The sequence below is a fragment of the Scyliorhinus torazame genome, chromosome 22 (assembly GCF_047496885.1).
Source record: "Scyliorhinus torazame isolate Kashiwa2021f chromosome 22, sScyTor2.1, whole genome shotgun sequence".
Lineage (NCBI taxonomy): Eukaryota > Metazoa > Chordata > Chondrichthyes > Carcharhiniformes > Scyliorhinidae > Scyliorhinus > Scyliorhinus torazame.
The window spans coordinates 91855726-91883718 of NC_092728.1; the positions used below are offsets into that span (position 1 = coordinate 91855726).

A 27993-nucleotide genomic window follows, 5' to 3' on the forward strand; every position below is an offset into this window, starting at 1 on the left:
ATGATGTTGACCAGGGGGCGGTGGTCAGTTTCGACCGTGAATCGTGGCAGGCCATACACATAGTCGTGGAACTTGTCCAGTCCAGTTAACAAGCCCAGGCATTCTTTTTCGATTTGCGCGTAGCGCTGTTCGGTAGGGGTCATGGCTCGTGAGGCATACGCAACCGGGGCCCATGATGACGTGCTGTCTTTTTGCAGGAGTACCGCTCCAATACCAGATTGGCTGGCGTCTGTTGAGATCTTTGTAGGGCGAGTCGTGTCAAAGAAGGCCAGCAGTGGTGCCGTGACCAGTTTGTGCTTGAGCTCCTCCCATTCCCGCTGATGCGATTGGTGCCAGTTGAATTCCATCGGTTTTTTTACGAGATGGCGCATGTTTGTTGTATGAGAAGCCAGGTTGGGAATGAACTTCCCAAGGAAGTTGACCATGCCCAGGAATCTTAAGACAGCCTTCTTGTCAGCCGGTCGTGGCATGGCTGTGATGGCGCTAACCTTGTCTGCATCGGGACGGACCCCGGACCTTGAGATGTGGTCCCCGAGGAATTTCAGCTCCGTCTGGCCGAAAGCACACTTCGCACGGTTGAGACGCAGGCCATTTTGCCGTATGCGGGTAAAGACACGTCGAAGACGATGCATGTGTTCCTGCGGAGTGGTGGACCAAATGATGATATCGTCCACATATACACGTACCCCTTCGATGCCTTCCATCATCTGCTCCATAATGCGGTGGAATACTTCAGATGCCGAAATGATGCCGAATGGCATCCGGTTGTAGCAGAATCTGCCAAAAGGGGTGTTGAATGTGCATAGTCTTCGGCTGGCCGGGTCCAGTTGGATCTGCCAGAATCCTTTGGACGCATCCAATTTAGTGAATATGTTGGCTCGCGCCATCTCGCTGGTGAGGTCTTCTCGTTTCGGGATGGGATAGTGTTTACATAGATTACATAGAACATACAGTGCAGAAGGAGGCCATTCGGCCCATCGAGTCTGCACCGACCCACATTAATCCCTCACTTCCACCTTATCCCCGCAACCCAATAACCCCTCCCAACCCTTATGGACACTACGGGTAATTTAGCATGGCCAATCCACCTAACCTGCATGTCTTTGGACTGTGGGAGGAAACCGGAGCACCCGGAGGAAACCCACGCGGACACGGGGAGAACGTGCAAACTCCGCACAGACAGTGACCCAGCGGGGAATCGAACCTGGGACCCTGGCGCTGTGAAGCCACAGTGCTAATCACTTGTGCTACCGTGCTGCCCTGTTCCCGCATGATGTTGTTGTTCAGATCTTTTGGATCTATACATATACGGAGCTCGCCAGAGGGCTTCTTTACACAGACCATGGAGCTGACCCATGGCGTGGGCTCCGTGACCCTGGATAGGACCCCTTGGTCCTGAAGAATCTGCAGTTGTGCCTTGAGGCGGTCTTTGAGAGGCGCAGGAACCCTGCGAGGTGCGTGAACGACAGGGATGGCGTCCGGTCTGAGTCGAATCTTGTACGTGTGTGGCAATGTCCCCATGCCTTCAAAAACCTCCTGGTTGTGAGCGAGGAGGGAATGGAGATTCGCGTGGAACTCAGCATCCGGGAAGTCGGATATCTCATCTGGAGAGAGAGACATAATGCGCTGTACCAGGTGAAGGACCTTACACGCTTGTGCGCCCAGTAACGAGTCCTTTGATGAGCCCACAACTTCGAAGGGGAGTGTGGCCGTGTACCTCTTGTGAGTCACCTGTAGCTGGCAAGATCCTATGGACGGGATAACGTTCCCGTTATAGTCAACCATCTTAAGCCGGGATGGTGTGATGGGTGGTTTGACCTTCATGGCCTGGACTGCAGAGTAAGCAATCAGGTTGGCGGATGCGCCGGTGTCCAGACGGAAGGCGACGCGCGATCGGTTGACCGTCAGGGTGGCACACCACTCATCGGCTGGATTGATGGCATTGACCTTGTTGACATCAATGACGGCAACTCGGAAGGCATCCTGGTCATCTGCATCACTTAACTGGAAGTCTTGATGCGTGGGCTGGACGGTCCTGACTCGTGTGCGAGGTTGTCGAGGATGCGCCGGATCCATGGGTTGAGCCGCACGACAGCGGGCTGCGTAGTGGCCCATCATGGCACATCTGTTGCACTGTCGGTTTTTTTTTAGGACATTGCCCTTTTAAGTGTAGACCTCCACAATTGCTGCACGTCATGACGTCACGGCGTTCGTTGCGCCACTGCGCATGCGCAGTGCGATCTTGTGGTGGGCGCGCCTGCGCAGTGCGTCCCTCGTTGTGGCCGTTATTTTTGGCGCGCACCTGCGCGGGAGACCGCGAAAAGCGCGGGAAGCGGCCGCTGTCGTCCGGGCCGTGGGGCGGGAAGAAATCGACGGCCTGGATGCGTTCGACGTCGTGGGCGGCCTGGCTTGCCGATTCGACGGCTGGGGACCCCCTCCGTGCCAACTCGGACGCCTGAAATCGGGCAAAACGGCAGGTAGCATTTTCATGGAGGACACAGGCTTCCACAGCAGACGCTAAGGTGAGGCTTTTCATTTTAAGAAGCTGCTGGCGTAGGCCACTAGAGGCAACGCCAAAAACAATCTGGTCCCTGATCATGGACTCTGTAGTGGTGCCGTAACCGCAGGACTGCGCTAGAATCCGGAGGTGCGTCAAAAAGGGTTGAAAAAGCTCCTCCTTACCTTGCAGGCGTTGCTGAAAGATGTATCTTTCAAAACTTTCGTTTACTTCAACTTGAAAGTGCTGGTCCAGTTTGAGGATGACCGTGTCATATTTGGCCTGGTTTTCGCCTTCTTCGAACACCAGTGAGTTAAAGACATCGGTTGGGTGCGGGCCTGCGTAGAAGAGGAGCATTGCAATCTTCGAATCATCCGAGACATTCTGTTTTTCGGTGGCACGGATGTACAGGTCAAATCGCTGCCTGTAGAGCTTCCAGTTGGTGCCTAGGTTCCCCGTGACTTGCATCGGCTGCGGTTTGCCGGTGTGGTCCATGTCCAGAATGGCAGGTTAGTAGGCAGGTATCGATCCACTCCTGTACCATGTGGTGTTGGGTGTTCTGACACACAGATGAGCCAACACAGTTGCATATGGTACAACGCTTCTTTATTTAAACTCACTATTTACAGTTTGGTCTTTGCACTCTGCACGTGGGGGGCTCCCTGCTTGTGGTGTTTCAACAGCTCTTTCTTGTTCCCTTCTCCCCAGACCTACTGACCACCAGGTGTCGTGCTCGTGCTTTTTATGTGGTTGGTGTTCTTGTCTGTGATTGGTTGTGGTGTTGTGTACTCTGATTTGCCTGTTAGTGTGTCCATCATGATGTGTGTGTTTGAATATCATGACAACCACCACCTTCTGAAGGGCAAAGAGAGATGGGCAATAGATGCCGGCCTAACCAGCGACGTCCACATCCTGTAAATGAATTTTAAAAATGGATTATTGCTGAAAGAAACATGTCAAAGCTTTTCGCCATGCATTCACCAGGAAACTCTGCAAGAATCATTTTCTCTTTAAACTGGTATTCTTATAATAATAATCTTTATTAGTGTCACAGGTAGGTTTACATCACAACACAATGAAGTTTTGAAAAATTTTTTTAAAAAAAATTAGGGTGCCCAATTTATTTTTTTCCAATTAAGGGGCAATTTAATGTGGCCGATCCATCTATCCTGCACACCTTTGGGCTGTAGGGGGTGATACCCACGCAGACACAGGGAGAATGTGCAAACTCCACACAGTGACCCAGGCCCATGATCGAACCCGGGTCCTCAGTGCTGTAGGCAGCAGTGGTAATCACTGCGCACCCCGTGCCGCCCACAATGCAATGAAGTTACTGTGAAAAGCCCCTAGTCACCACACTCCGGCTGCTGTTGACTTCTAGATGGTAGTGGTTATAAAAACATTGCAAATAGAAGGAAGTTTGGACACAGAGGGAGAGTTCAGAAGATCCAATTCACCTAACAAGCATGTCTTTCAGGACTTGTGGGAGGAAACCGGAACACCCGAAGGAAAGCCACGCAGACACAGAGAGAACTCTGTGCAGACAGTGACCCAAGCGGGGATTCAAACCCAGGTTCCTGGTGCTGTGAAGTAACAGTGCTAACCAATGTGCTACCGTCAAATGTCCTCATGCTGAGCCCAAGACGAAAAGCTTTGTGTCTTTTTTCGGCAACTCAGGCTTTGTAACCCAAAATGACTATTTCTAAAAAAAATTTAGAGTACCCAATTCATTTTTGCAATTAAGGGGCAATTGAGTGTGGCCAATCCACCTACCCTGCACATCTTTGGGTTGTGGGGGCGAAACCCACACAATCACTGGGAGAATGTGCAAACTCCACACAGACAGTGACCCAGAGCCGGGATCGAACCTGGGACCTCGGCGGCGTGAGGCAACAGTGCTAACCACTGCGCCACCATGCTGTCCTCCAAAACAACTATTAATAAACAATTGTTCAAAGACCTTTTAAAAAACGGGCAACTTTTGAGCACCCTTCGGATTTATTTTTAAGCTTTGTCCAATATATTGATTGTTAGTATCTCTAGGACAATAACGGAGGATTGGAAACCCCATTCATAGAATCCCTATCCCGACAGTACAGGAGGCCATTTGGCCCATTGAATCTGCACCAACCCTGTAAAAATGAACCTTACCTAGGCCCACCTCCCCCTCCCTATCCCTGTAACCCCATCTATCCTTTGGACACTAAGGGGCAATTTAGCATTGCCAATCCACCTAACCTGCGCATCTTTATGCACCGTATTTATTGAGATCATTTGGATTAAATCGATTTCAAAGGTGATGGAAACGACCAGGACAGTGATTGATTGTTTAAATCGCTTTTAAAACCGCTGGTAAATGTTTTCTTTATTGTCGTAATCTTGCAATGGATTTTTAAAAAATCATCATCGATCTTTGCTTTTCTTGAAGAGGTTGCACACGTATTCCAACCTTGGACTGAATGCTAAAGGTCAGAATGCGGAGAACCTGTTGTAAATCGAAACGCTGTTGTTTTTCTTAATTGTTTCCATTACTCGGACATTGATCTCCACTCTGAATGTGAGGTTTAACGAGGCAATGGTGAGATGGATCATGTCCAACAAGCCTTTGTGCTCTGACTGGAAGGCTCAATGTATCAGAGTTGGAGGGGATTCTATATCAGTTTCACTTTGTTACATTTCCATTGTGACGTCACGGAAAGCGACATTCCTCCTGCATTGCGCACGCGCAGCAGCCCCTGCGGAAGTGAGCAGTTCTTGAAGCTATGGGGCTGGTGAAATGGGATCCTCGGCTTTGGCTCTTTTGTTTTTCCCTTTTCCCCAGATTTTTGTGCTGGGAGGTCACTTTCCCGTTTCGATCCATGTTTTGTCAGCTCTCAGACTCCTGCGATTGCGCCTTCCAGCCTAAGATTGACAGTAAGTAATCTCCAAGATCAAAGCATCTGTGTCTATGTCTCAGGGTCTCACCCAATGGCAGTTGTGAGACTTTATCATGTAGATTGAAATGTGGGGCTGTGCAAATATCTTTGTTCTTTGAACTGCAGCATAATCGTGGCGTTCATTTTGTGCTATTTTCCATTTTAATTTCGCTGTCAGTTTTTATGGGAAGTATTTTGAAAACTGGACGTCAGAATGAGACAACATTTAAGGGTTATTCTACTGCTCAAGGACACCAGTCTGCGGTAACTACATTTGAGTTCATATTCCAGACAACTCCATCACAGGTTCCTCCAAACATTCGGGGAGAGTTACCCGGATTTGTTTTGAGCTATGCAGCCCTGAGTTGAAATCAGATCCAGTACGAAGTCTTACAACACCAGGTTAAAGTCCAACAGGTTTGTTTCGATGTCACTAGCTTTCGGAGCGCTGCTCCTTCCTCAGGTGAATGAAGAGGTCTGTTCCAGAAACACATATATAGATAAATTCAAAGATGCCAAACAATGCTAAGAATGCGAGCATTAGCAGGTGATTAAATCTTTACAGATCCAGAGATGGGGTAACCCCAGGTTAAAGAGGTGTGAATTGTATCAAGCCAGGACAGTTGGTAGGATTTCGCAGGCCAGATGGTGGGGGATGAATGTAATGTGACATGAATCCCAGGTCCCGGTTGAGGCCGCATTCATGTGTGCGGAACTTGGCTATAAGTTTCTGCTCGGCGATTCTGCGTTGTCGCGGGTCCTGAAGGCCGCCTTGGAGAACACTTACCCGGAGATCAGAGGCTGAATGCCCTTGACTGCTGAAGTGTTCCCCGACTGGAAGGGAACATTCCTGCCTGGTGATTGTTGCGCGATGTCCGTTCATTCGTTGTCGCAGCGTCTGCATGGTCTCGCCAATGTACCACGCTTCGGGACATCCTTGACAAGATGTTCATCGTCATCAATGACGTGTTGAAGGCTGTGAAGAAGATGACGTAGTTTCTCCGCTACGGGGAAGTACTGGACGACGAAGGGTATTCTGTCGGTTGTGTCCCATGTTTGTCTTCTGAGGAGGTCGGTCCGGTTTTTCGCTGTGGCGCGTTGGAACTGTCGATCGATGAGTCGAGTGCCATATCCCGTTCGTACGAGGGCATCTTTCAACGTCTGTAGATGTCTGTTACGCTCCTCCTCGTCTGAGCAGATCCTGTGTATACGGAGCGCTTGTCCATAGGGGATGGCTTCTTTAATGTGTTTAGGGTGGAAGCTGTCAAGATGAACATCTTGCCAAGGATTCTTCACAGCCTTCAACACGTCATTGATGACGATGAACATCTTGCCAAGGTCATCCCCACACCCCCACTACTTGCCTTCAAACAACCGTGCAACCTCAAACAAACCATTGTGTGCAGCAAACTACCCAGTCTTCAGAACAGTGACCACGACACCACACAACCCTGTCATGGTAATCTCTGCAAGACGTGCCAGATTATCGACATGGATACCACTATTACACGTGAGAACACCACCCACCAGGTACGCGGTACATACTCGTGCGACTCGGCCAACGTTGTCTACCTCATACGCTGCAGGAAAGGATGTCCCGAAGCGTGGTACATTGGCGAGACCATGCAGACGCTGCGACAACGAATGAACGGACATCGCGCAACAATCACCAGGCAGGAATGTTCCCTTCCAGTCGGGGAACACTTCAGCAGTCAAGGGCATTCAGCCTCTGATCTCCGAGTAAGCGTTCTCCAAGGCAGCCTTCAGGACCCGCGACAACGCAGAATCGCCGAGCAGAAACTTATAGCCAAGTTCCGCGCACATGAGTGCGGCCTCAACCGGGACCTGGGATTCATGTCACATTACATTCATCCCCCACCATCTGGCCTGCGAAATCCAACCAACTGTCCTGGCTTGAGACAATTCACACCTCTTTAACCTGGGGTTACCCATCTCTGGATCTGTAAAGATTTAATCACCTGCTAATGCTCGCATTCCTAGCATTGTTTGGCATCTTTGAATTTGTCTATATATGTGTTTCTGGAACAGACCTCTTCATTCACCTGAGGAAGGAGCAGCGCTCCGAAAGCTAGTGACATCGAAACAAACCTGTTGGACTTTAACCTGGTGTTGTAAGACTTCGTACTGTGCTCACCCCAGTCCAACGCCGGCATCTCCACATCAAATCAGATCCAACATCCTTTCTATCTGTTATCATCAATTCATATTTTCACCTTTACAACACCACCCATTCCTACCAATACCTCAACTCTGCTACTCTGAAAGCCTTACTCAGTCATTAGCTCAGTTGGCTGGATGGCTGGTTCAATTCCTGGACTGGCTGAGATTATCATTTGAAGTTGATAGTTATATTATATAAATGTTTAAGCATTTTCTATAACTTAAAACTCTATAACACAACTCTAACTATACATCACTTTTATAACGGCATGTATTAAATGTATTCAATCTTATTCATGCGGTCATGGTTAGTGAACAAGCCTGATGTCAATCATGCAGCCCACTGAGATAATCCATGGCCACTCATGCAGCCCACTCACTAGCTTAGGTTGCCCATCACTGGACTAGACCCATCCTTGGTCTGTTTCACTTATAATGGCGCTGGGATCATAATATACGATTATGGATAGCTTCACTGGAGATTTTACCTTTTACAAGGACTGTGGAGTGGTCATTCCCAGTCATGTTATCCTGATGCATGAATTGTGACAGGTAGCTGATGAGAATGAGGTCAAGTCGGTTTCTTCTCTCAGGAAAACAGAGGTAGTTTTAAGCGATCTATATTTATATTGTTAAATATTAGAAATCAGTTGTAGTTTTAAGTGGGTTTAAGTTAATGTTTTTGTGTAAGGAAGGGTAAACCTATAATTAGATTCATGTTAGACAAAGATGTTTACATCTGGGGATTTTTGGTTTCAGTTGCTTCTATTGTGCTTAGAGAAGTCTACAGTGTGAAAAGTAAACAAGCTGGGAGATGTATAAAGTTGTTGCTTAGCAATCAGAGGTATCTTTAGGGTAGGGAGGCTTTTTGAGTGTAGTTTTAGCTGAATATGGTAGCTGGTTATAGAAGGCTAGAGAGGGAACATCTCTCTCAGCATTGCCAGAAGAAAAACCATACCATGGAGTAATACTAAAAAAGTGCGAGACTTAAAAACAGCTACTTAAAGAAAAGTAGAGAAATGAAGAGAGGTTTCCAAGAAGTCTGAGGTTAAAGGTACAGAGTGAACAGGTACTGGAACAGAGAACGGTTTGTTAGATGTTTTAGTTGCTGTGATATGAAGAGTCTAAAGTTCTGTTCCTTTTTCACAAACATTTATTTCATTCCAACAGCCTTTGCACAAAACTCTAACTATACATCACCTGACAGAGGCCACCTAAAGCCCCTTTACATATCAGTGTCAATTAATGGATACTTAACATAAATGAGACAATTAATTACAATGTCTCTTAACCCATTACTTAATACTGTTCAATACAGACAGACAGAGCTGAGAAGACATTGGCTAGTAAGAAGCCAGAAAGATATCTGAAATGATTTTAGGGTTTGTGAGATTTTACTACAGCCGGTGGAACATGAGTTGAAGTAATTGTGAAAATTGGTGGCTGGATCTCTGAGTTTGCGTAAAAAGTTGTCAAGAGAGGTGGAAACCCCAGTGCTGAATTTATTTTTAAAAGTGGAGAGGAAGCTCTTTTGAAAGGATAATTGGAAAACCTGGAGTGGATTGTTAATGCAAACAGCTAAGGGAAAGCATTGTTTGAAAGAAGATTTTAAAGCGTGACGTTTTGGAGTGGAATTTGGAAATACTCATTAAACAGTCATCTCTTTGGTGGGGGGGGAATTGTGAGAGGAGTCAAGGTGATATTATAGCCGTCCCCAAAGGAAGGAGTCCACATCGGATTACAGGATAAAAAGGAGGTTTATTGAAGTTTGTTTCAGAGATTTTCGTACAAGCTACTCCTCCGAGTGAGTGCCGGCCGGCTTTATACTGGAAGTCCCCAGAAGCTCAGTACTCCCATCTCAGAGTCGGAAAGTTGCAGGTTCGAGTATCACTCCAGCACCTTGAGCACCAAAATCTCAGCTGATAACTCCAGCGCAGCGTTGAAGGAATTCGGAACTGTCAGACGTGCTATGTTTTGGATGAGACATTAAATCAAGGCCCCCGCCTGCTCTCTGAGGTAACAGATACCACGGTGCTATTTTGAAGAAGAGCAGGGAAGTTATCCCCGGAGTCCTGGACAATATTTATCCCTCAGTCAACATCCCCACAAAAAAGATATCTGGTTATTGCTGTTCATGGGAGCTTGCTGTCCTCAAATTGGCTGTCGTGTTTCCTGCAGTCCAACAGTGACTACACTTTGCAAGAATTTCATTGGCTGTAAAGAGCTTTGGGACGGTCCTGATGTCATGAAAGGCGCAATGTAAATGCAAGTCTGACTTTTTCGTTCGCTGCACAGGGATTACGAGCAAGCGTCCCTCACCCCGCTCCCAAGTCCAGGGCACTGAAGCAGTATTGTCGACGTATTCTTCAGCACAGTTAAACCGGGGCCATTCGCTGCTTAGTGCTTTGTTATAATTTACCTTCAACTCTTATTTTGATGGCTTTAATGATTGTTCTGTGCATGTGTGTGTAAATATACACGTGAAGAGCTTTGACTGAGCAGACAATGAACTGCTCTAAAGTAGATATCAATCTCAAGCAGAGTATCTACAACACAGCAACACCATTGAACCATACTAATGCTCATTGTAACTGGTCCTGAAAACCACAACATACGACAGATAACCTTGACAAATGTAAAAGTGGTGGCGGGAGGGGGGATCCTTTTGATATGTTGGCTAGTTGTAAGATTCATTTTGTGGGGAAGGGTTGTTAGTTTGGGATCTTGTCTGTTCACCCATAATTCTTTAAAAAAAATAAATTTAAAGTACCCAATTCTTTTTTTTCCAACTCAGGGGCAATTTAGCATGGCCAATCTCCCCTACCCTGTACATCTTTGGGTTGTGGGGGCGAGACCCACGCAAACAGGGGGAGAATGTGCAAACTCCACACAGACAGTGATCCCAATTGAAAATTCATTCATCAAAATAAATATTTGTATTGAAAACTTTTTCATTATAACAAAATAACATAATTGTATAATATCAAACAGATGCTTTACAAATTCATTCTTTAATCTTTAGCTATTCTCATTGTTTTTATATTTAAAAAAAAAAACTGATTGGTAACATTGACTGGACAATGCAAAATGTGAGCCAGTGAGCAGATGATTTAATGTTGCATTTGATGGGGCAGCACGGTAGCACAGTGGTTAGCACTGTTGCTTCACAGCGCTACGGACCCGGGTTTGATTCCCGGCTTGGGTCACTGTCTGTGCGGAGTCTGCACGTTCTCCCCGTGTCTGCGTGGGTTTCCTCCGGATGCTCCAGTTTCCTCCTACAAGTGCCGAAAGATGTGCTTGTTAGGTAAATTGGACATTCTGAATTCTCCCTCTGTGTACCCGAACGGGCGCCGGAATGTGGCGATTAGGAGATTTTCACAGTAACTTCATTGCAGTGTTAATGTAAGCCTACGTGTGACATTAGAAAGATTATAAAAAGAACCCTGTGTCCCCGTGTAGATCTGGAACTGGATTTGTGCCGCCATGTGTACGGGCAGCACTTGGCCAAGGAAGTGATCGTCGGCGCCTTAAAACAGTTTACGGAGAACAGCGCTCCAGTGAAGCCCCTCGTATTATCGTTTCACGGCTGGTCGGGGACTGGGAAAAGCTATGTCACCTCGTTATTGATGAGAAACCTGTACCGGGATGGGATGAAAAGCTCTTACGTGCACCAGTTTGTGCCCACCTTGCACTTTCCCCATGCCTGCCAGGTAGAGACATACAAGGTAAGAGATTTGCTTTCTCAAGGGGAAATGAAAACCCATTTGCATTCGACTGATCAACCTTTTGGTAAGAAAAAAACCCTTGGATAAGAAAAGTGAAATACTTGTGGATGCTGGAAATCTGAACGAAAAACAAAGTGCTGGATAAAGGCAGGGGGTCCTGCAGCATCTGTGGAGAGGGAAACCGAGTTAACGTTTGGGATCTAAATGATCCTTCGACGGATATCGACCTTAGGTAGTTCTTAGATTTTAAATCCTTTTATTTCTGGAGCTGTACTGATTTGAAAAGAAATACCCCAGTTTTGAAAGATTCGGTCTCAGTTCAATAGTTAGCTACTGGTTGGGCCGATGGTGAAAATCGAAGTGAATGTATACTCTCGGGCGCACGCACAGGGCTTTAGACTTACAGAGTTAACAATGAGAATTGCTTTTTAAAAAAAATTCTTTTTATTGGTTTTACAATTATTTACAGGAACATTTGCTATGGATAACACAATAATAAGAAGACAAAAAAACAGGAATCTACATAATGGGTGTACAAACGGGAATAATGAAGGACAAATAAACCTTCATACATTCACGCAAGTGAACCTATGTTAGGGGTCCGGGGGTCCCTGTTTTTGAGATCCCGGGAGTCGGTTGCCACAACCATACTGTCTGATGTCCCTGCTGCTCCCTGGTACCAGAGGAGTGTGGTGGCGTCCATCATGCATGCTTTGGGTTTGCCGCTGTGGTCATCCCTCTGTGTACCTTTGCCCTTTGTCCCTTTTGGCTCCACCTGCTTGCTCTTTGTTTGCCTGGGTGTCTTCACTTTGGGCCGAGGTAGGGAGCTCTTTCGTAGGGTTGGTGCAGACTTGATGGGCTGAATGGCCTCCTTCTGCATTGTAGGGATTCTATGATTCTATGGATGGCACTGCTGATCGCCAGCTGAGCAGGAGTCTTCGGCGGGCGATAAGGGAGGCAAAGGCTGGACCGTCTGCCCCTCGCCCCATAAAGAGCAGCTCCGAAACCCCGAAGACCGCCACTAGTGGGCATGGCTCCACCCGTACAACCTTGGATGTACCCGATGAGTGAGGGGCAAGACTAGAACATGTGGGTGTGGTTGGTTGGGCCTCCCTGGCACCGTTTACATTTGTGCGGGAAGAACCCGCTCATTCGTGTTCTGGTTAGCCGTGATGTGGAGATGCCGACGTTGGACCTGGTGTTACAAGACTTCTTACTGTGTTCTGGTTAGGTGCACCCTGTGCACCACCTTTAGTTGCGTACGTCTCAGTCCTGCACGTGAGGAGCTGAAGTTCGCCCTGCGCAGTGCTTCGATCCAGAGTTCTCCCCCTATCTCTACCCCTAACTCTTCCTCCCACTTCTCCCGCGTCTCGTCCAGTGGTGACCGTACCTCCTCTCGTAGCCGTCCGTACACTTTGTGCAGTTACCGTCCCCTAGCTCGCTCCCAGTCAGAAGCCTGTCCAGTGGGGAGTGTCCTGGTAGCTGGGGGGGGGAACGTTGCTGTTTTCTTTCGGAGCGAGTTCCTTATTTGTAGATGTTGTAGCTCATTTTGTTTTGGCAGCTGGAGCTTATCCGTGAGTTCCCCCAGGGTCGCTACTCTGCCATCTTTGTGTAAATCCCCTTTGCTCTGTTTCCACCTTTTTAAAGGAGTCATCCAGAGTCACTGGGAGTAACTTATGGTTCTTGTAGATGGGGGCCATGGTGGACATTATGATCAGACTGAAGTGGTCTCAGTTGGTTCCATGTTCTCAGTGTGACCACTACCACTGGGCTTCTTGACTGTTTGGCTGGAGGGTGGAAATGGGAGTGGAGCCATGGCCAGTGCCCGGAGGGATGTCCCTGTGCAGGAACTCCCCTCCATTTTAACCCATTCCGCTCCCGCCACCTTGACCCATCCGTCTACTCTTTCTGCAGTAGCTGCCCAGCGGTAGAGTAGGAGGTTCGGGAGGGCCAGGCCTCCCGTGTATCTCCTTCTTTGTAGTACCTGGGTGTGTTCTCTCCCCCCCCCCCCCCAACACACACACACACACTCGTGCCCGCTTGTGCAGGGAAGTAAGGGGATAGGGGGGGTTCCGCAGAGCAGCTCCCGAATGGGAGGAAGCGTCTGTCAGAAGTGGGGGGGGGGGGGCATGACACTAAGTCGACGGGGTGGGGGGGGGAGCGGGCGTGAAGGATAAGTGGGGGGGGGGGCGTGAAGGATAAGTGGGGGGGGGGGGAGGAAACCCACAAGGGCATTGAGTGGGGAAATTGGGGATTAGGTGGGGGACGGGAGGGGGGAGGGTAGAATGCTGGTTACAACAGGGCTCACATGGCAATAGCTGGAACAAACAAAAGTCAATGGTGGCCATCCTGGATGGTCCCCAAAGAAAGAGAAACCCTGGAGTGCAGAAATCCCCCATCAGGATAGTCACCTGGAACATCAGGGGACTTGACGGCAAAGTGAAAAGATCCAGAATATTCGCCCACCTGAATAGCCCGAGGGCCGACATAGTCTTCCTCCAAGAGACGCCCCTGAGGGAGAAGGATCGACGAAGGGTGAAAGATAAATTGAGAGTACCCAATTATGTTTCCAATTAAGGGGCAATTTTCGCGTGGCCAATCCACCGACCCTGCACATCTTTGGGTTGTGGGGGCGAGAGAATGTGCAAACGCCACACGGCAGTGATCCGGGGCCGGGATCGAACCCGGGTCCTCAGTGCCATGAGGCAGCAGTGCTAACCGCTGCGCCACCCTGCATTTCTTTGGCTGCTTTATGTTTCAGGGTGAGAGTGGGTGGGGGTTAAAAGACAAGATCAAATTGAATGATACAAAAGAGCAAGTGGAACAGTCTGTGGTCTGGGTTGAGAATTTTGCATTGAGCCCACAGCAGGTGGAAGCTGTTTAAGATTTCTAGTTTGAGGGAGTCTTTCCTGACTTGCTAGAGTGCAGCGGGCAGACATTGCAGCAAAGTTTCTCTCTCTCTTTCTCAGTCAGAGGCTAGGAATCCTACAGCGAGGAATTAACTCGCCTTCTGACTCTCCAAAGCCAGTCCACCATCAACAAGCCACAAGTCAGGAGTGTGATAGAATACTCTCCACTTGCCTGGATGAGTGCAGCTGCAACAGCACTCAAAGTTTGACAACATCCGGGACAAAGTGGTCCCTACTTGATTGGCACCCCATCCATACAGATCCACTCCCTCCATCACCGACGCACAGTAGCAGCCGTGTGCACCATCTACAAGATGCACTGCAGCAACTCACCGAGGCTCGTTAGGCGGCACCTTCCAAACCCGTGACCACTACCATCTAGAGGGACAAGGGCAGCAGATCGCTTATTGTCACAAGTAGGCTTCAATGAAGTTACTGTGAAAAGCCCCTAGTCGCTACATTCCGGCACCTGTTCAGGGAGGCCGGTACGGGAATTGAACTGCTGGCCTTGTTCTGCGTTACAAGCCAGCTGTTTAGCCCACTGTGCTAAACCAGCCCCTGATGGGTTTTAACCCTTTTATTGGGTTTACATATTTCCTGTATTGATTGAAGTTACTGTGGCACAGTGTGGACAGAGAAGAATTTGGAAAATTATTTTATACAGAGTGCCGTCATTATAGGTAAGCTTATGGTGACTGCTTCATTTACATCTTACACCCATTACTAGATTGTTATCCTAAAAGGACCTGCAGTAAGGGATGTAACATGCAAATGAAACCTCCAGGAAAGCTCTGCTCTGTGTCAGTCAGAGTTCAGTGCTAATGGGTTCCTACGCTCGCTGTCCTTTCCATTCTGCATAATAAGCATGTCTCAAAATCAGTAGTCCCTTTTCAACTTTGACTTTCCTTTTTTAAAATTTGTTTATGAGGCGTGGGTGTCGCTGGCTGTGCCAGCATTTATTGATCCCTAATTGCCCTTGAGGGGGCAGTCAAGAGTCAACCACATTGCTGTGGGCCTGGAGTCACATGTAGGCCAGACCAGGTAAGGACGGCAGATTTCCTTCCCTAAAGGACATTAATGAATCAGATGGGTTTTTACGACAATCGACGCTGCTTTCATAGTCATCATTTGACTTTTTTTAAATTGAATTCAAATTTCACCATCTGCAGTAGTGGGATTTGAACCTGGGTCCCCGGAGCATACTTATACCTCCTCTTTCTCGGACCTTCCAGGAGATTACATGGCTGTCGGAGTCAGGGGTGAGAGGATGGAGGAGGAAGGAGTTGGGGGGTGGGGTGCGGGCGAAGTGTTTAATCACTCTGGCCATCATGGTGCCAGGCAGCCTTGATAGACTCGCTGATCTTTTCCAGCCCGTCAATTTTGTATTTTTGCATGTCTTTCCCACCCACTTCACATAATTGGCACATTGCTAAGAGACACAAGCAGGTAAGAATGACCTTCGTCAACCACACGTCCGAGGAGCCCCTCAACATTTTTGTCACTAGGACCAAGACCTCTAAGATTTGTAACCCCCCCCCACCCTCCCGCCAATCTTGTTCTCTACCCCCCTCCAAATTCTCTCATGTACTCTGTTTCTCCTATCCCTTCTCATGCCCTCTCCAAGCTTGTCTTGCCACTGAGGCCCACTTCCTGCTCTCGCAAACCTATTCCCATTAAACAGTTGATCAGAGTTACGTTCCGGGGCCCCGTGTTAGCTGATACTTTTTTTTTTAACAAAAGCTAGCCATGTCCAAATGCCAGGTCTCTGACTTTGGGGGCTTTGAGTCCCTCCAAGCTAATACTATCCGTCTCCGGGCTACCAGGGAAACAAAGGCCAGAACGTCTGCCTCTTTCTCCTCCTGGATTCCCGGGTCGTCCGACACCCCGAAAATGGCCACCTTTGGACTCAGTGCCACCCTTGTTTTTAACACCTTGGACATGACATCCGCAAACCCCTGCCAGAATGCCCTAAGCTTCGGGCATGCCCAAAACATATGGACATGGTTCGCTGGTCCTCTTGCACATTTTGCACACATGTCTTCCACCCCAAAGAATCTGCTCATCTGGGCCACTGCCATGTGGGCCCGGTTAACGACCTTAAATTGTATCAGGCTGAGCCTGGCACATGTTGTGGATGCGTTGACTCTACTCCATGCGTCCGCCCATAGACCATCCTCTATCTCTCCCCCCAGCTCCTCCTCCCACTTGCGCTTCAGCTCCTCGGTCTGCGTCTCCTCTGACCCCATAAGTTCCTTGTAAATGTCAGAGACACTCCCTTCTCCTCCCCACCCTCTGGGAACTACCCTGTCCTGAATCCCCCTTAGCGGTAGGAGCGGGAAGGGTGACACCTGTTTACGTAGGAAGTCCCGCACCTGCAGATACCTGAATTTGTTCCTCGCCAACCCAAACTTCTCCTCCAGCGCCCACATACTCTGAAAGCTCCCCTCTATAAGCTTATCCCCCATCCTCTCAAGTCCTGTCTCTGCCATATCCGGAACCCCCCATCCATACTTCCTGGGGCAAACCGGTGATTATTACAGACTGGGGACCAGACCGATGCTCCCTCTGCTCCCACATGTCTCCTCCATTGCCCCAGACTCTCAGGGCCGCCACCACCACGCGGTTGGTGGAGTACCGTGCCGGCGGGAACGGCAGAGGCGCAGTTACCAATGCTCCCAAACTGGTGCCCTTGCATGAAGCCTCCTCCATACGCTCCCATGCCGACCCCTCCCCCACTACCCACTTCCTGATCATGGCTATATTCGCCGCCAAGAAATAGTTACTAAAATTTGGCAGCGCCAGCCCGCCCTCTCCCCGACTCCGCTCAAGCATTACCTTCCTTACCCGCGGGGACTTACCCACCCAAGCAAAGCCAGTGATCACTTTGCTGACCCGTTTAAAAAAGGACCGCGGAATAAAGATGGGGAGACATTGAAACACGAACAGGAATCTCGGGAGGATGGCCATCTTCACCGTCTGCACCCTCCCAGCTAATGATAACGGGAGCGCGTCCCACCTCCGAAAATCTTCCTTCATTTGGTTTACTAGCCGGGCCAGATTTAATTTATGCAGCTGGTCCCAGTCCCGCTCATCCAGAACTCTGCTGCCTTTACCCTAACTCACACCAAGTCTTGTTCACGCACCATCCCTTTACTTACATTACTTACCCCGACTTCCCAGTTGAGGAAGGCTTCTCCCGATCTCTGTAACCTCCTCCAGCTCCACAACCTTCAGTGATATCTGGCTTGTTCGACCCCGGCCCCTTGCCCATCCCTGGTTTTAATCACGGCAATACAGGAGCTGTGCCTTCAGCGACCATGGCCCTAAACTCTGCAATTATCACATTGAAGCATACAAAATTGTAACAGAGCTTGACACGGTAGATGCAGGAAGGATGTTTCCCCTGGCTGGGGGCGGGGTTGGGGGTGTTCTAGAACCAGGGGACACAGTCTCAGAATAAGAGATTGTGCTGAGGAGGAATTTCGTCACTCGGAGGATGGTGAATCTTTTGGTATTCTCTGCCTCAGAGGGCCGTGGAGTCTTTGGGTATGATCAAGACTGAGAATTGTACATTCCTGGACATCAAAGATATCAAGGGATACGGGGATAGTGCGGGAAAATGACATGGAGGTTGAAGCTCAGCCATGATCCAGTTGAATGGTGAAGCAAGTGCTCGGGATCGAGTGGCCACTTCCTGTTCCATTTTGCTATTGTTCTGTGGGCAGCACGGTAGCATTGTGGATAGCACAATTGCTTCACAGCTCCAGGGTCCCAGGTTCAATTCCGGCTTGGGTCAATGTCTGTGCGGAGTCTGCACACCCTCCCCGTGAGTGCGTGGGTTTCCTCCGGGTGCTCTGGTTTCCTCCCACAGTCCAAAGATGTGCAGGTTAGGTGGATTGGCCATGATAAATTGCCCTTTGTGTCCAAAATTGCCCTTAGTGTTGGGTGGGATTACTGGGTTATGGGGATAGGGTGGAGGTGTTGACCTTGGGTAGGGTGCTCTTTCCAAGAGCCGGTGCAGACTCGATGGGCCGAATGGCCTACTTCTACACTGTAAATTCTATGATAATCTATGATAATTCTCTTCCTAAATCTTTCAGGCTCTCTACTTTTCTTTGCACTTTCAGGATGGCTCTTTGACCAAGTTTTTGGTCATGTGACCTAATATTGGCACATGTGGCTCCTCCTTCAGGTCCCGTGCCCTAAGAGGGCATTGGTGACCATGAAAGTCCATTAAATTGGTCCAAGATTATACTTGGCAAAGGACTGCAGTGGTTTATTGTTGCCTCCCGACGTAAGGTTGACCAGGAAACTCTCCCACTCTCACCGCCTTCTATCAGACTTATAGGGAGGAGAGTCATCCTGTTTGGCCACGCTATGAACACACCTTCCATGGCCGTCAAGTCCTGAAAGGGTAGCACAGTGGGTAGCACTGTCGCTTCACAGCTTCAGGGTCAGGTTCGATTCCCGGCTTAGGTCACTGTCCGTGGGGAGTCTGCACGTTCCCCCCGTGTCTGCATGGGTTTCCAATAAACCGAATAATAAATAGGACTTGAACTCGAAGCTTCTGGCCCAGAGGTAGGCACGCCACCCACTGCGCCACAAGAGCACCCTGCTTATGTAACTCCGTGTCAAATCTTTTTGATTAACTCTTCTACGAAGCCCTAGTGACTTTTTTAAAAATTGTGTTAAAGGCTTTAATTAATTAATTGCAGGTAGTTGAATTGGATTTCATTTTGAGCAACATGGGGGTCTCATGAGCAACATGCTTCCGATCAGGGGCAGCATGGCGGCGCAGTGGTGAGCACTACTGCCTCACGGCGCTAAGGTCCCAGGTTCTATATGGTCTCTGGGTCACTGTCCGTGTGGAGTTTGCACATTCTCCCCGTGTTTGCATGGGTTCCGCCCCCACAACCCAAAGATGTCCAAGGTAGGTGGAGTGGCTAAATTGGCCCTTAATTGGAAAAAATGAATTGGGCACTCTAAATGTATTTTTAAAAAACATGCTTCCGATCATAATCTCCACTGGTTTTGGATAATGGTGGTCCTAGATGGTTCCACACGGTGGCTATAATTTGAAAGTCAAATTTGGATGAATGCATCGTTTTCCTTGTAAAGTGCAGTAATGAAGTCTCTCAATTGGCAATCAGTCCTTCCTTTACGTTATCAGGGTGTTTCCTGTTTCTGTTACAATTGATTGAAATACTGGTGTGGCAGCCTGGTGCAATTTCTTCACATTGTTCTTGTCTTTTCAGGAACAGTTGAGAAGTTGGATCGTGGGTAACCTGAGTGACTGTAGCAGATCAGTGTTCATATTTGACGAAATGGATAAGCTGCACCCAGGATTAATTGATGCAATCAAGCCCTACTTGGGACATTCATATGTTATGTATGGAACGAATTATCGAAAGGCAATATTTATTTTTGTAAGGCAAGTGATGGGAACTTACAGCATGCACTGTACTCTGGTAATAGCAACACTCCAACAATACTCAAGAAGCTCAACACTATCCAGGGCAAAGCAGTCCGCTTGATTCGCGCCTCATCCACAAGCATTCACTCCTTCCTCCGCTGACACAGAGTGGCAGTTGCATGTATCTACAAGATGCACTGGAGCAACTCACCAAATTCCTTAGACAGCACCTTCCAAACCCACGACCACTACCATCTAGAAGGACAAGGGCAGCACGGTAGCATGGTGGTTAGCACAATTGCTTCACAGCTCCAGGGTCCCAGGTTCGATTCCCGGCTTGGTCCACTGTCTGTGTGGAGTCTGCACGTTCTCCCCGTGTGTGCGTGGGTTTCCTCCGGGTGCTCCGGTTTCCTCCCACAGTCCAAAGATGTGTGGGTTAGGTGGATTGGTCACTCTAAATTGCCCTTAGTGTCCAAAATTGCCCTTAGTGTTGAGTCGGGTTACTGGGTTATGGGGATAGGGTGGAGGTGTGGGTTTGGGTAGGGTGCTCTTTCAAAGAGCCAGTGCAGACTCGATGGGCCGAATGGCCTCCTTCTGCACTGTAAATTCTATGGCAAGATACCTGGGAACACCACCAGCTGGAAGTTCCCATCGAAGCATAGGACATAGGAACACGAGTAGGCCATTCAACCCCTTGACCCTGTCCCACCATTTATGAGATCATGGTTAGTCTGTGTCCTAACGCCATATACCTGCCTTTGGCCCATATCCTTCAATATCTTTGTTAAACAAAAATCTATCTATCTCACCATCCTGACTTGGAAATATATCGCCGTTCCTTTATTATCACTGGGTCAGGTTCCTGGAACTCCCTCCCTAACAGCACTGTGGATGCACCTACACCAGATGGACTGCAGCGGTTCAAGACGGCAGCTCACCAACATCTTCATAAAACGATTAGTAGTAGGCAATAACTACTGGCCCAGCCAGCAAAGCCCATATTACATGAATTAATGTTTTAAAAATGTTAATGTGGGAGGAAACCGGAGCACCCGGAGGAAACTCACGCAGACACGGGGAGAACGTGCAAACTCTTCACAGACAGACACTCACGGCTGGAATTGAACCCGGGTCCCTGGCGGTGAGGTTGCAGTGCTAACCACTGTGCCACCCATATGAATCAATAAATCTTCTATTCAATTATCCTTCATGTGGTTATCTAATTTTCCTTTAAGCATATTTATGCTGCTTACCTCAACTACCCCGTGTGGTAGCAACTTCCACACCCTTGTCACCCTCTGGGTAAAGACGTTTCTCCTTTTTTTTTGAAGTTACGATTTACTACTTCGTACTTATGACCTTTAGTTTTGCAGAATAAATGGCTGAATAGACAGATTCAGAAGGACTTCAAAAAATTACAGCTAGCGATTGCTGCTCTATTTCAAACTTTTCTCTTCCGCACATACTGAAGGGGCTTGCAAACTACGATACACGATGTACAAAATATATTCCATTAAAGGATAACGATGAGGGATGATCCTGGTTGCAAAGGACTGAAGAATTTTCACATGAGAGGAGGACACTTTATGGTCTCTAGCAGGTGGTCTTTAAAACTCCGTTAGTTCAGCATGTTTCGTTCATCCCTAGGGCCCCAGTCTCTTAGTGTTGCATTAGAACAAAGAATACAGCACAGGACCAGGCCCTTCGGCCCACCAAGCCAGTACCGGTCATGGTAACACCCTTGGCCAAAACCCTCAGTGCTTCCCAGTGCCGTATACCTCTATACCCATCCTATCCATGTATTTGTCAAGATGCCTTTTGAATGCCATTAATGTATCTGGTTCCACAACCTCCCCTGCGTTTCAGGCATTCACCACCCTCTGTGTAAAAAAAAAAAACATGCCTCTCACATCTCCTCCAAACTTTGCCCCACGGACTTTAAACCTATGCCCCCTAGTGACTGATCCCTCCACCCTGGGAAAGAGTACCTGCCCATCCACTCTATCCATGCCCCATATAATCTAGTCGACCTCTATCAGGTCACCCCTCAACCTCCATCGTTCTAATGAAAACAGTCCAGGTCTATTCGGGTCAGACAATATCAACTTATTCATAGTGCTTTCACTTAATAAACCAAGGTGGTTCACAGAAGAATTTTAAAACAAAATTTGTCACCAAGCCCTCTTAACCTGTTAGATACCTTCAAAGGCAGCACAGCTTTCACTATTTCACATGAACGTAGTTATCAAATATTATCTAAATGTTTTGTCTTGTTTTACACCCTGTAATGTATATCTTTGAATTTATTTTCAATTAATAAATCTTAAGTAGATATGGATTTTTAAACAATTCCCCAAATGTCACCAGACTCCAGTATTTATTAATACCACTAATTTTGGCATAAAGCCTTATTCCTGACTGTAATCCTCAATCATTGTCCATTGTATAAACTGCTTAGAGTAACAATCTTTTAGGTCAACAGTAAAGTAATTTTTGAATGATTGGAAAGAGGCTGAAGGTTGTCAAACACCTTTCTGCAGGAATCATTGAAGGAACTGTTATGACAGGAGATATGAATGTAGCATTTCAAGAAAGTGTAATTTGACAGCCACCCAGTAACATTCAAAACAGACCGCCGATTGGCTTTACCATAAATGGCTGATCGCTACATAGTCTGTGTGGAGGTCTTGTGGCTCAGTGGGTATCGTGCCTGCCTCTGAACCAGATGTTCCGGGTTTGAGTCCCACCCCAGGACTTGATGGCCAAGGAAGCTGCGTTCATAACCTGGCCAACCAGGTTGTGTGTCAACCTACAAATTCTTCTAAACACGCCAATGGCTGGCGGTAAGAGCGGGGGGGGGGGGGGGGACTCCTGGCCAGACACGATTGTTGAGGAGTGGCTCTGCTCAAGCTATACGCCCCTGGCGACAGACTTGCGACCTGTTCCAGGAATTACCAGCTATGGAAACAGACAAAAGTCTGCGTTAGTGCACCACTAGGTGTGGGAAGAAAACTGGAATGGAATATGTAGCTGGTGATGGCAAAGTGCACATATCGCAATGTCTTGAATGTAGATCATTTTGTCTCATCATCAGCAATGCCGGAGGTGAGCAGATAAACCAGTTGGTGTTCGATTTTTGGAGGAATCGGAAGGACAGGGAGGAAATTAAATTGGAAGATTTGGAGACCAAAATATCCAGGGCAGTTTTCAATAACCAGCACAGTAAGTCACCATGATTTCCTAAGAAGGATTTTCAAGTAAGAGTCAGCACTGTTGATGCTTCGTCTTCAGTTGGTAGTATATGTCCTCGGTGAATGCTGTCATTATAGACGAGGCCTGTAAAAACACTATGTAAGCACACGGTAGTGCCAGTATTTGTTTCATGAAAACCAGTGAAAAGGTTGCTGGTGTGGTCCTTGTGCTTTGACAACATGTGTCCTGTCACTGGTCCCAGAACATTGTCTTCTCCACTTCCAGCAATCAGACAACGCACATTCTGAAACACTCCCTTTTCCAGTGGTCCCTGGCTGCACAATGTTTTGAAGCCACCTAATGTGCACGAGGAAATGAAAATCTTTATGAACCTGTGTCTCCAGTCCGGTACACGACACAATGCCACTGTTTTCATTGTAGAATTCCCATTCTTGGATTTGGATTTGGATTTGTTTATTATCATGTGTACCGAGGTACAGTGAAAAGTATTGTTCTGCGTACAGTCCAGACAGGTCATTCCATACATGAAAAACATAGGACATACATAAAATACACAATGTAAATACATAGGCACAGGCTCGGGTGAAGCAAACAGGTGTATAGTACTACTCAGTAGAGAAGATGTGTGAAGAGATCAGATTAGTCCATAAGAGGGTCATTCAGGAGTCTGGTAACAGCGGGGAAGAAGCTGTTTTTGAATCAGTTAGTGCGCGATTCTCGTTAGCTGATGGTCAGAGTTGTACAACTCTTGACAAAAGTAGGTACAAATGTTGTGGCCTTGTGTTCGGCCGGCATTGCGGGTAACTGTGGATTTAGGCTAGTCCTGATAGACCCTTTCTCTAAGTCTTTCGGTGTCCCCCTTTCGGGGGTCTTTGTGCCCTCATACCGGAGTCTTTCATCATCCTTTTCCTGGCATCATTCAGTGCCCACCTCCGGCCCTCTTACCAGGGTTGTTCAGTGCCTTCCTTCCATTGTCTCTTCCTTCGGGTCTTCATTGCCTCCTCTGGAGTCTTCTATTACCTCTGGTTCTTTTGAGAGTTGCCCTCTCTCTGGGGTCTTCTCTAACTTTCCTGTCCATTGTTGTTTGTTTCCTCTAATGGTTGCTGCTTTAAGTAGATGTCTTCATGGTTCCACTGCAATGTCCTGTTTCCATTACGGGATGTGCTGTTCATGAGATGTACTAATGCTATTCACCTACATCCTATGACAATCATTTATGACAATCAGGGCAGCACAGTAGCATTGTGGATAGCACAATTGCTTCACAGCTCCAGGGTCCCAGGTTCGATTCCGGCTTGGGTCACTGTCTGTGCGGAGTCTGCACATCCTCCCCGTGTGTGCTTGGGTTTCCTCCGCGTGCTCCGGTTTCCTCCCACAGTCCAAAGATGTGCAGGTTAGGTGGATTGGCCGTGATAAAATTGCCCGTGGTGTCCAAAGTTGCCCTTAGTGTTGGGTGGGGTTACTGGGTTATGGGGATAGGGTGGAGGTGTTGACCTCGGGTAGGGTGCTCTTTCCAAGAGCCGGTGCAGACTCGATGGGCCGAATGGCCTCCTTCTGCACTGTAAATTCTATGAATTTAAAACCACCGTTGTCATTAATCATGGCTGTAACATCTGGGATAGTTAGTGCATCTGGGCATTACTTTTGTGGAAAGCACTGATTTTGGCCAACAAAATATTTGTTTCAAAATAGCCTCAAATTGGCGTGATAGTTTTCCTTGTGTGGTCTTATTTGCCCCACCATGACATATATTCCCGTGTTTGTTTTACAGGCGGGTTCTGGAATTCCGACATTATAAATGAAGAGCTGGTCGATTATTTTGTACCCTTTCTACCCTTGAAGCTCAAACATGTCAAGGAGTGTGTGAGGAGCGAGATGGTCTCCAGAGGCATGAAGCCTAGAGATGATATAATCGCAGAAGTGGCCAATTCCATGAACTTCATCCCAGAGAACGAGAAATTATTTTCTCAAACAGGCTGCAAGACTGTGACAGCCAAATTGGACTTTTCCCTGTGAGTTAAAGGGAGTCTTGGCTAAAGTATTTGTGTCAGAAAGTACAATTGTATATCAGCGAGCACCGTTGTCTCTTAGGGGGGAATGGTGAGGATACAATTACTGTAGTTAGCTTAAGTAATTTGATGATATACAATTATCTTTCGGAATAGCGTCCTGTTTTAGGGACGGGTTATTGGGCCAGAAGAAAGGAATAATTTAACCTACTGGACTTTTTTTTTTAAAGGAAGTATTTAATATATCCAAATGTTGGACTTTTTTCCCCCTGAAGCATTTAATATATCCAAATGTTGAATTGTTTTGGGTAAATAGTATCCATGATCAACAAGGTTGAATGCAGGTCCAAATCCTACAGAGGGGCGAAGCGATTGATTTCTCACCGCAGAGGACAGCTGTTTGATTTGGCGTGCTAAAAAAATAAAGGATCTCGCCGCCAGATCTCACAATGCCAAAGTCTACAGCCTGCAAAGGGATGAGTTGGAAATATGTAAAGTGGACAAGCCTGAGGGATAAAATGGTTGACCATTTCAGTGCAATGTGCAAATTTAATGACCCGTCAAATTTCTCCATTGTAAGGCCGGATTTTGTTTTTCAAATTTTGCATACCCACATGAACCCTGTGAGGGTGGACTCTGGATAGTGAAGATTTCCAAACTGTAAAATTTCTAAACAAGAAGTGGATAGTTGGGCAGTGGTTTCAGGCAATGTTCTCTCTACGCTGGCCGACAACCTGGAAGTTGTGCAGCTAATGCAAAAATCGCCTCCTTGAAGTTACTGCACATGCACAGCTGCGTTGTAAAAATAAAAACAAAAGGGCCTGCACGTTTAAACAAATCACCAGGAAAAACAAAGAGAGATGATGTCGGCACAGGACAGTCAGGTTAAAATTGCCCAAGTGGACTCCAACCGCCATCTGAACCATCGAGATGAAGTTACTTCCTGGAACTCATTCCAACGGAACATTTTTCTCAATATAGACTGACGAGCAGTGTTATTTTATTTTCCGTTGACCGGTGTTGGATTTGGTGACAGAGGTTGGTCAAGGTACCATGCACAATGGCCTCCACGGTTTAACCAGAGGAAGCAGTTACTGCAAATTAAATAGCAACAACTTGCACTCTGCACAGCACTTTTTACACAGCAAACTTTCTCGGGCACTTCATAAGAGAGAGTGTCAGGAACTGGGGAATGGTCGATGAGCTAGGTTTTGAGGCTATTTGAAGGTAGGAAGAGGTGGAGCAAAGGGTGGAGTGACCCAATCCACAATGCACCCATACCTTTTCAGGACACTCGAGAATAAGTTGCCGTGCGCATTTATTCTCCCACCAGCTGGCCTGCCAAGAAGTGGAAATTGCAGCAACCCAAAAGGAAAATACGACAGATGCTGAAAATTTGTAATTTAAAAAAAAAAATGGTGGAAATACTCAGCAGGAATGGCAGCAGCTGTAGAGTGAGAAACAGCTAACATTTCGGGTCAAGGACCTTAGCTGCAATTTCCAGCAACTCACGAAACAGAGTTATGTGTTTGCACCTGCCCAATCTGTGGCAGGAATCTCTAGTGTTTTGATGCAAATCAATCTCGGAGCAAATACTGTGTGGTTTTCCCCACCAAAATAACCCCAGGTTAATGAGTTGGATTTTCCCACTCCCCAGCAGACAGCCTGAAAACCCATCTTGTCACCCAGTATTGGAAGATTGGACGGCAAGATTGGCATTGCAAATTATTTCCAATCAGCAGAGACCTGCAAAACATTTGCGGCTTAAATTGGTATCTTTATTGCAATTGTACTACTTTAAATCCTCAATCCCAATGAATTGCATTCCCACCCCGTTCCTCTGATCCCTCTCGTGGCCCCATTACGTTCCCCATTCCATCCCTCCTGCCCACCTAGTGCATCCCTCCCATACCCAACGCCTCACCTTTATGACATGTTTATTTGCTGGTGAAACCAGTTATAAAACTACAGCATGTTCAAGTGGCAATATTTGTCTTTTATTTTTTTTAAATGTTTTGATTAAGGCATTTGTATAAACATTAAACACAAACCAACACAAGAGTAAGAACAAACAGAAACTTCATAATACTCACTGTCATCCTTTACTTTGGGTGCCTTGATGGGCTGCAGAAATGTGGCCAATGTGAAATTCTTCATCCATTGCTCTTTTGGCTTCTTAGTGAAGTGAATCTGTTGCCTTTCACCGTACAGGGCAGCCGTGATGGAACAGCCTCTTGTCCAATCCAAGCCAGTTCTGTTGACCTCTTCTGCCCCTACCGTGGGCAGCACGGTAGCATTGTGGGTAGCACAATTGCTTCACAGCTCCGAGGTCCCAGGTTCGATTCCGGCTTGGGTCACTGTCTGTGCGGAGTCTGCACATCCTCCCAGGGTGTGCGTGGGTTTCCTCCGGTTGCTCCGGTTTCCTCCCACAGTTCAAAGATGTGCAGGTTAGGTGGATTGACCATGCTAAATTGCCCTTAGTGTTGGGTGAGGTTACTGGGTTATGGGGATAGGGTGGAGGTGTGGACCTTGGGTAGGGTGCTCTTTCAAAGAGCCGGTGCAGACTCGATGGGCCGAATGGCCTCCTGCACTGTAAATTCTATGATAATTCTCTGAAATGATGCAGTAAGCACGCGGTGCGTTTTTGTGCTTTGATTAGAGAGTGGAAGCCTGTATAATAATTACACAGAAAACATTTCAAAGCTCGAGTTCAAAGTCAGCATTTTAGAATCTTCAACAATTCAAATTTGGATTTCTGCTTTGCTGAAAATCGATTTCTTTTTAGAATGAAACAAATCCAAACAAATTTGAACCAAAGTATGTTTACTGATTTCTAAGACTTTTTAATACTTTAATATTTGTTATTTTGACTGTGGATAAAACAGCAATTTTCTGACTTTATAATATCAATTTTGAAAAGTAACTATAATATCAATTTTGAATCATTAACAAGTAATTTGTGAATTGTAAACATTTTTATAAAACTACAACATGTTCAAGTTGCAATATTTGTCTTTCATTTAAAAAAAAAGTTTTTATTAAGGCATTTGTATAAACATTAAACACAAACCAACACGAGTAAGAACAAACAGAAACTTCATAACAAATAAATTGCTACCCGAACGCCCCAA

The 27993-nt window shown here is 47.2% G+C and overlaps 1 protein-coding gene across 2 annotated transcripts; it reads left to right on the forward strand.

The window, feature by feature from the left end:
• Positions 1-5169: 5169 nt before the first annotated feature.
• LOC140399210 (torsin-2A-like) lies at positions 5170-27868 on the forward strand. Of its 2 annotated transcripts, XM_072488573.1 has the most exons (5): positions 5170-5410; positions 11053-11318; positions 19483-19658; positions 22735-22862; positions 24625-27868. In XM_072488573.1, the coding sequence occupies exons 1-5, from the start codon at positions 5260-5262 to the stop codon at positions 24867-24869; spliced, it is 966 nt and encodes a 321-aa protein (XP_072344674.1). In that variant the 5' UTR covers positions 5170-5259; the 3' UTR covers positions 24870-27868. The 2 variants fall into 2 exon arrangements, with proteins under 2 accessions (XP_072344674.1, XP_072344675.1); XM_072488574.1 differs by lacking the exon at positions 11053-11318 and having other exon boundaries at positions 5275-5410.
• Positions 27869-27993: the final 125 nt, after the last annotated feature.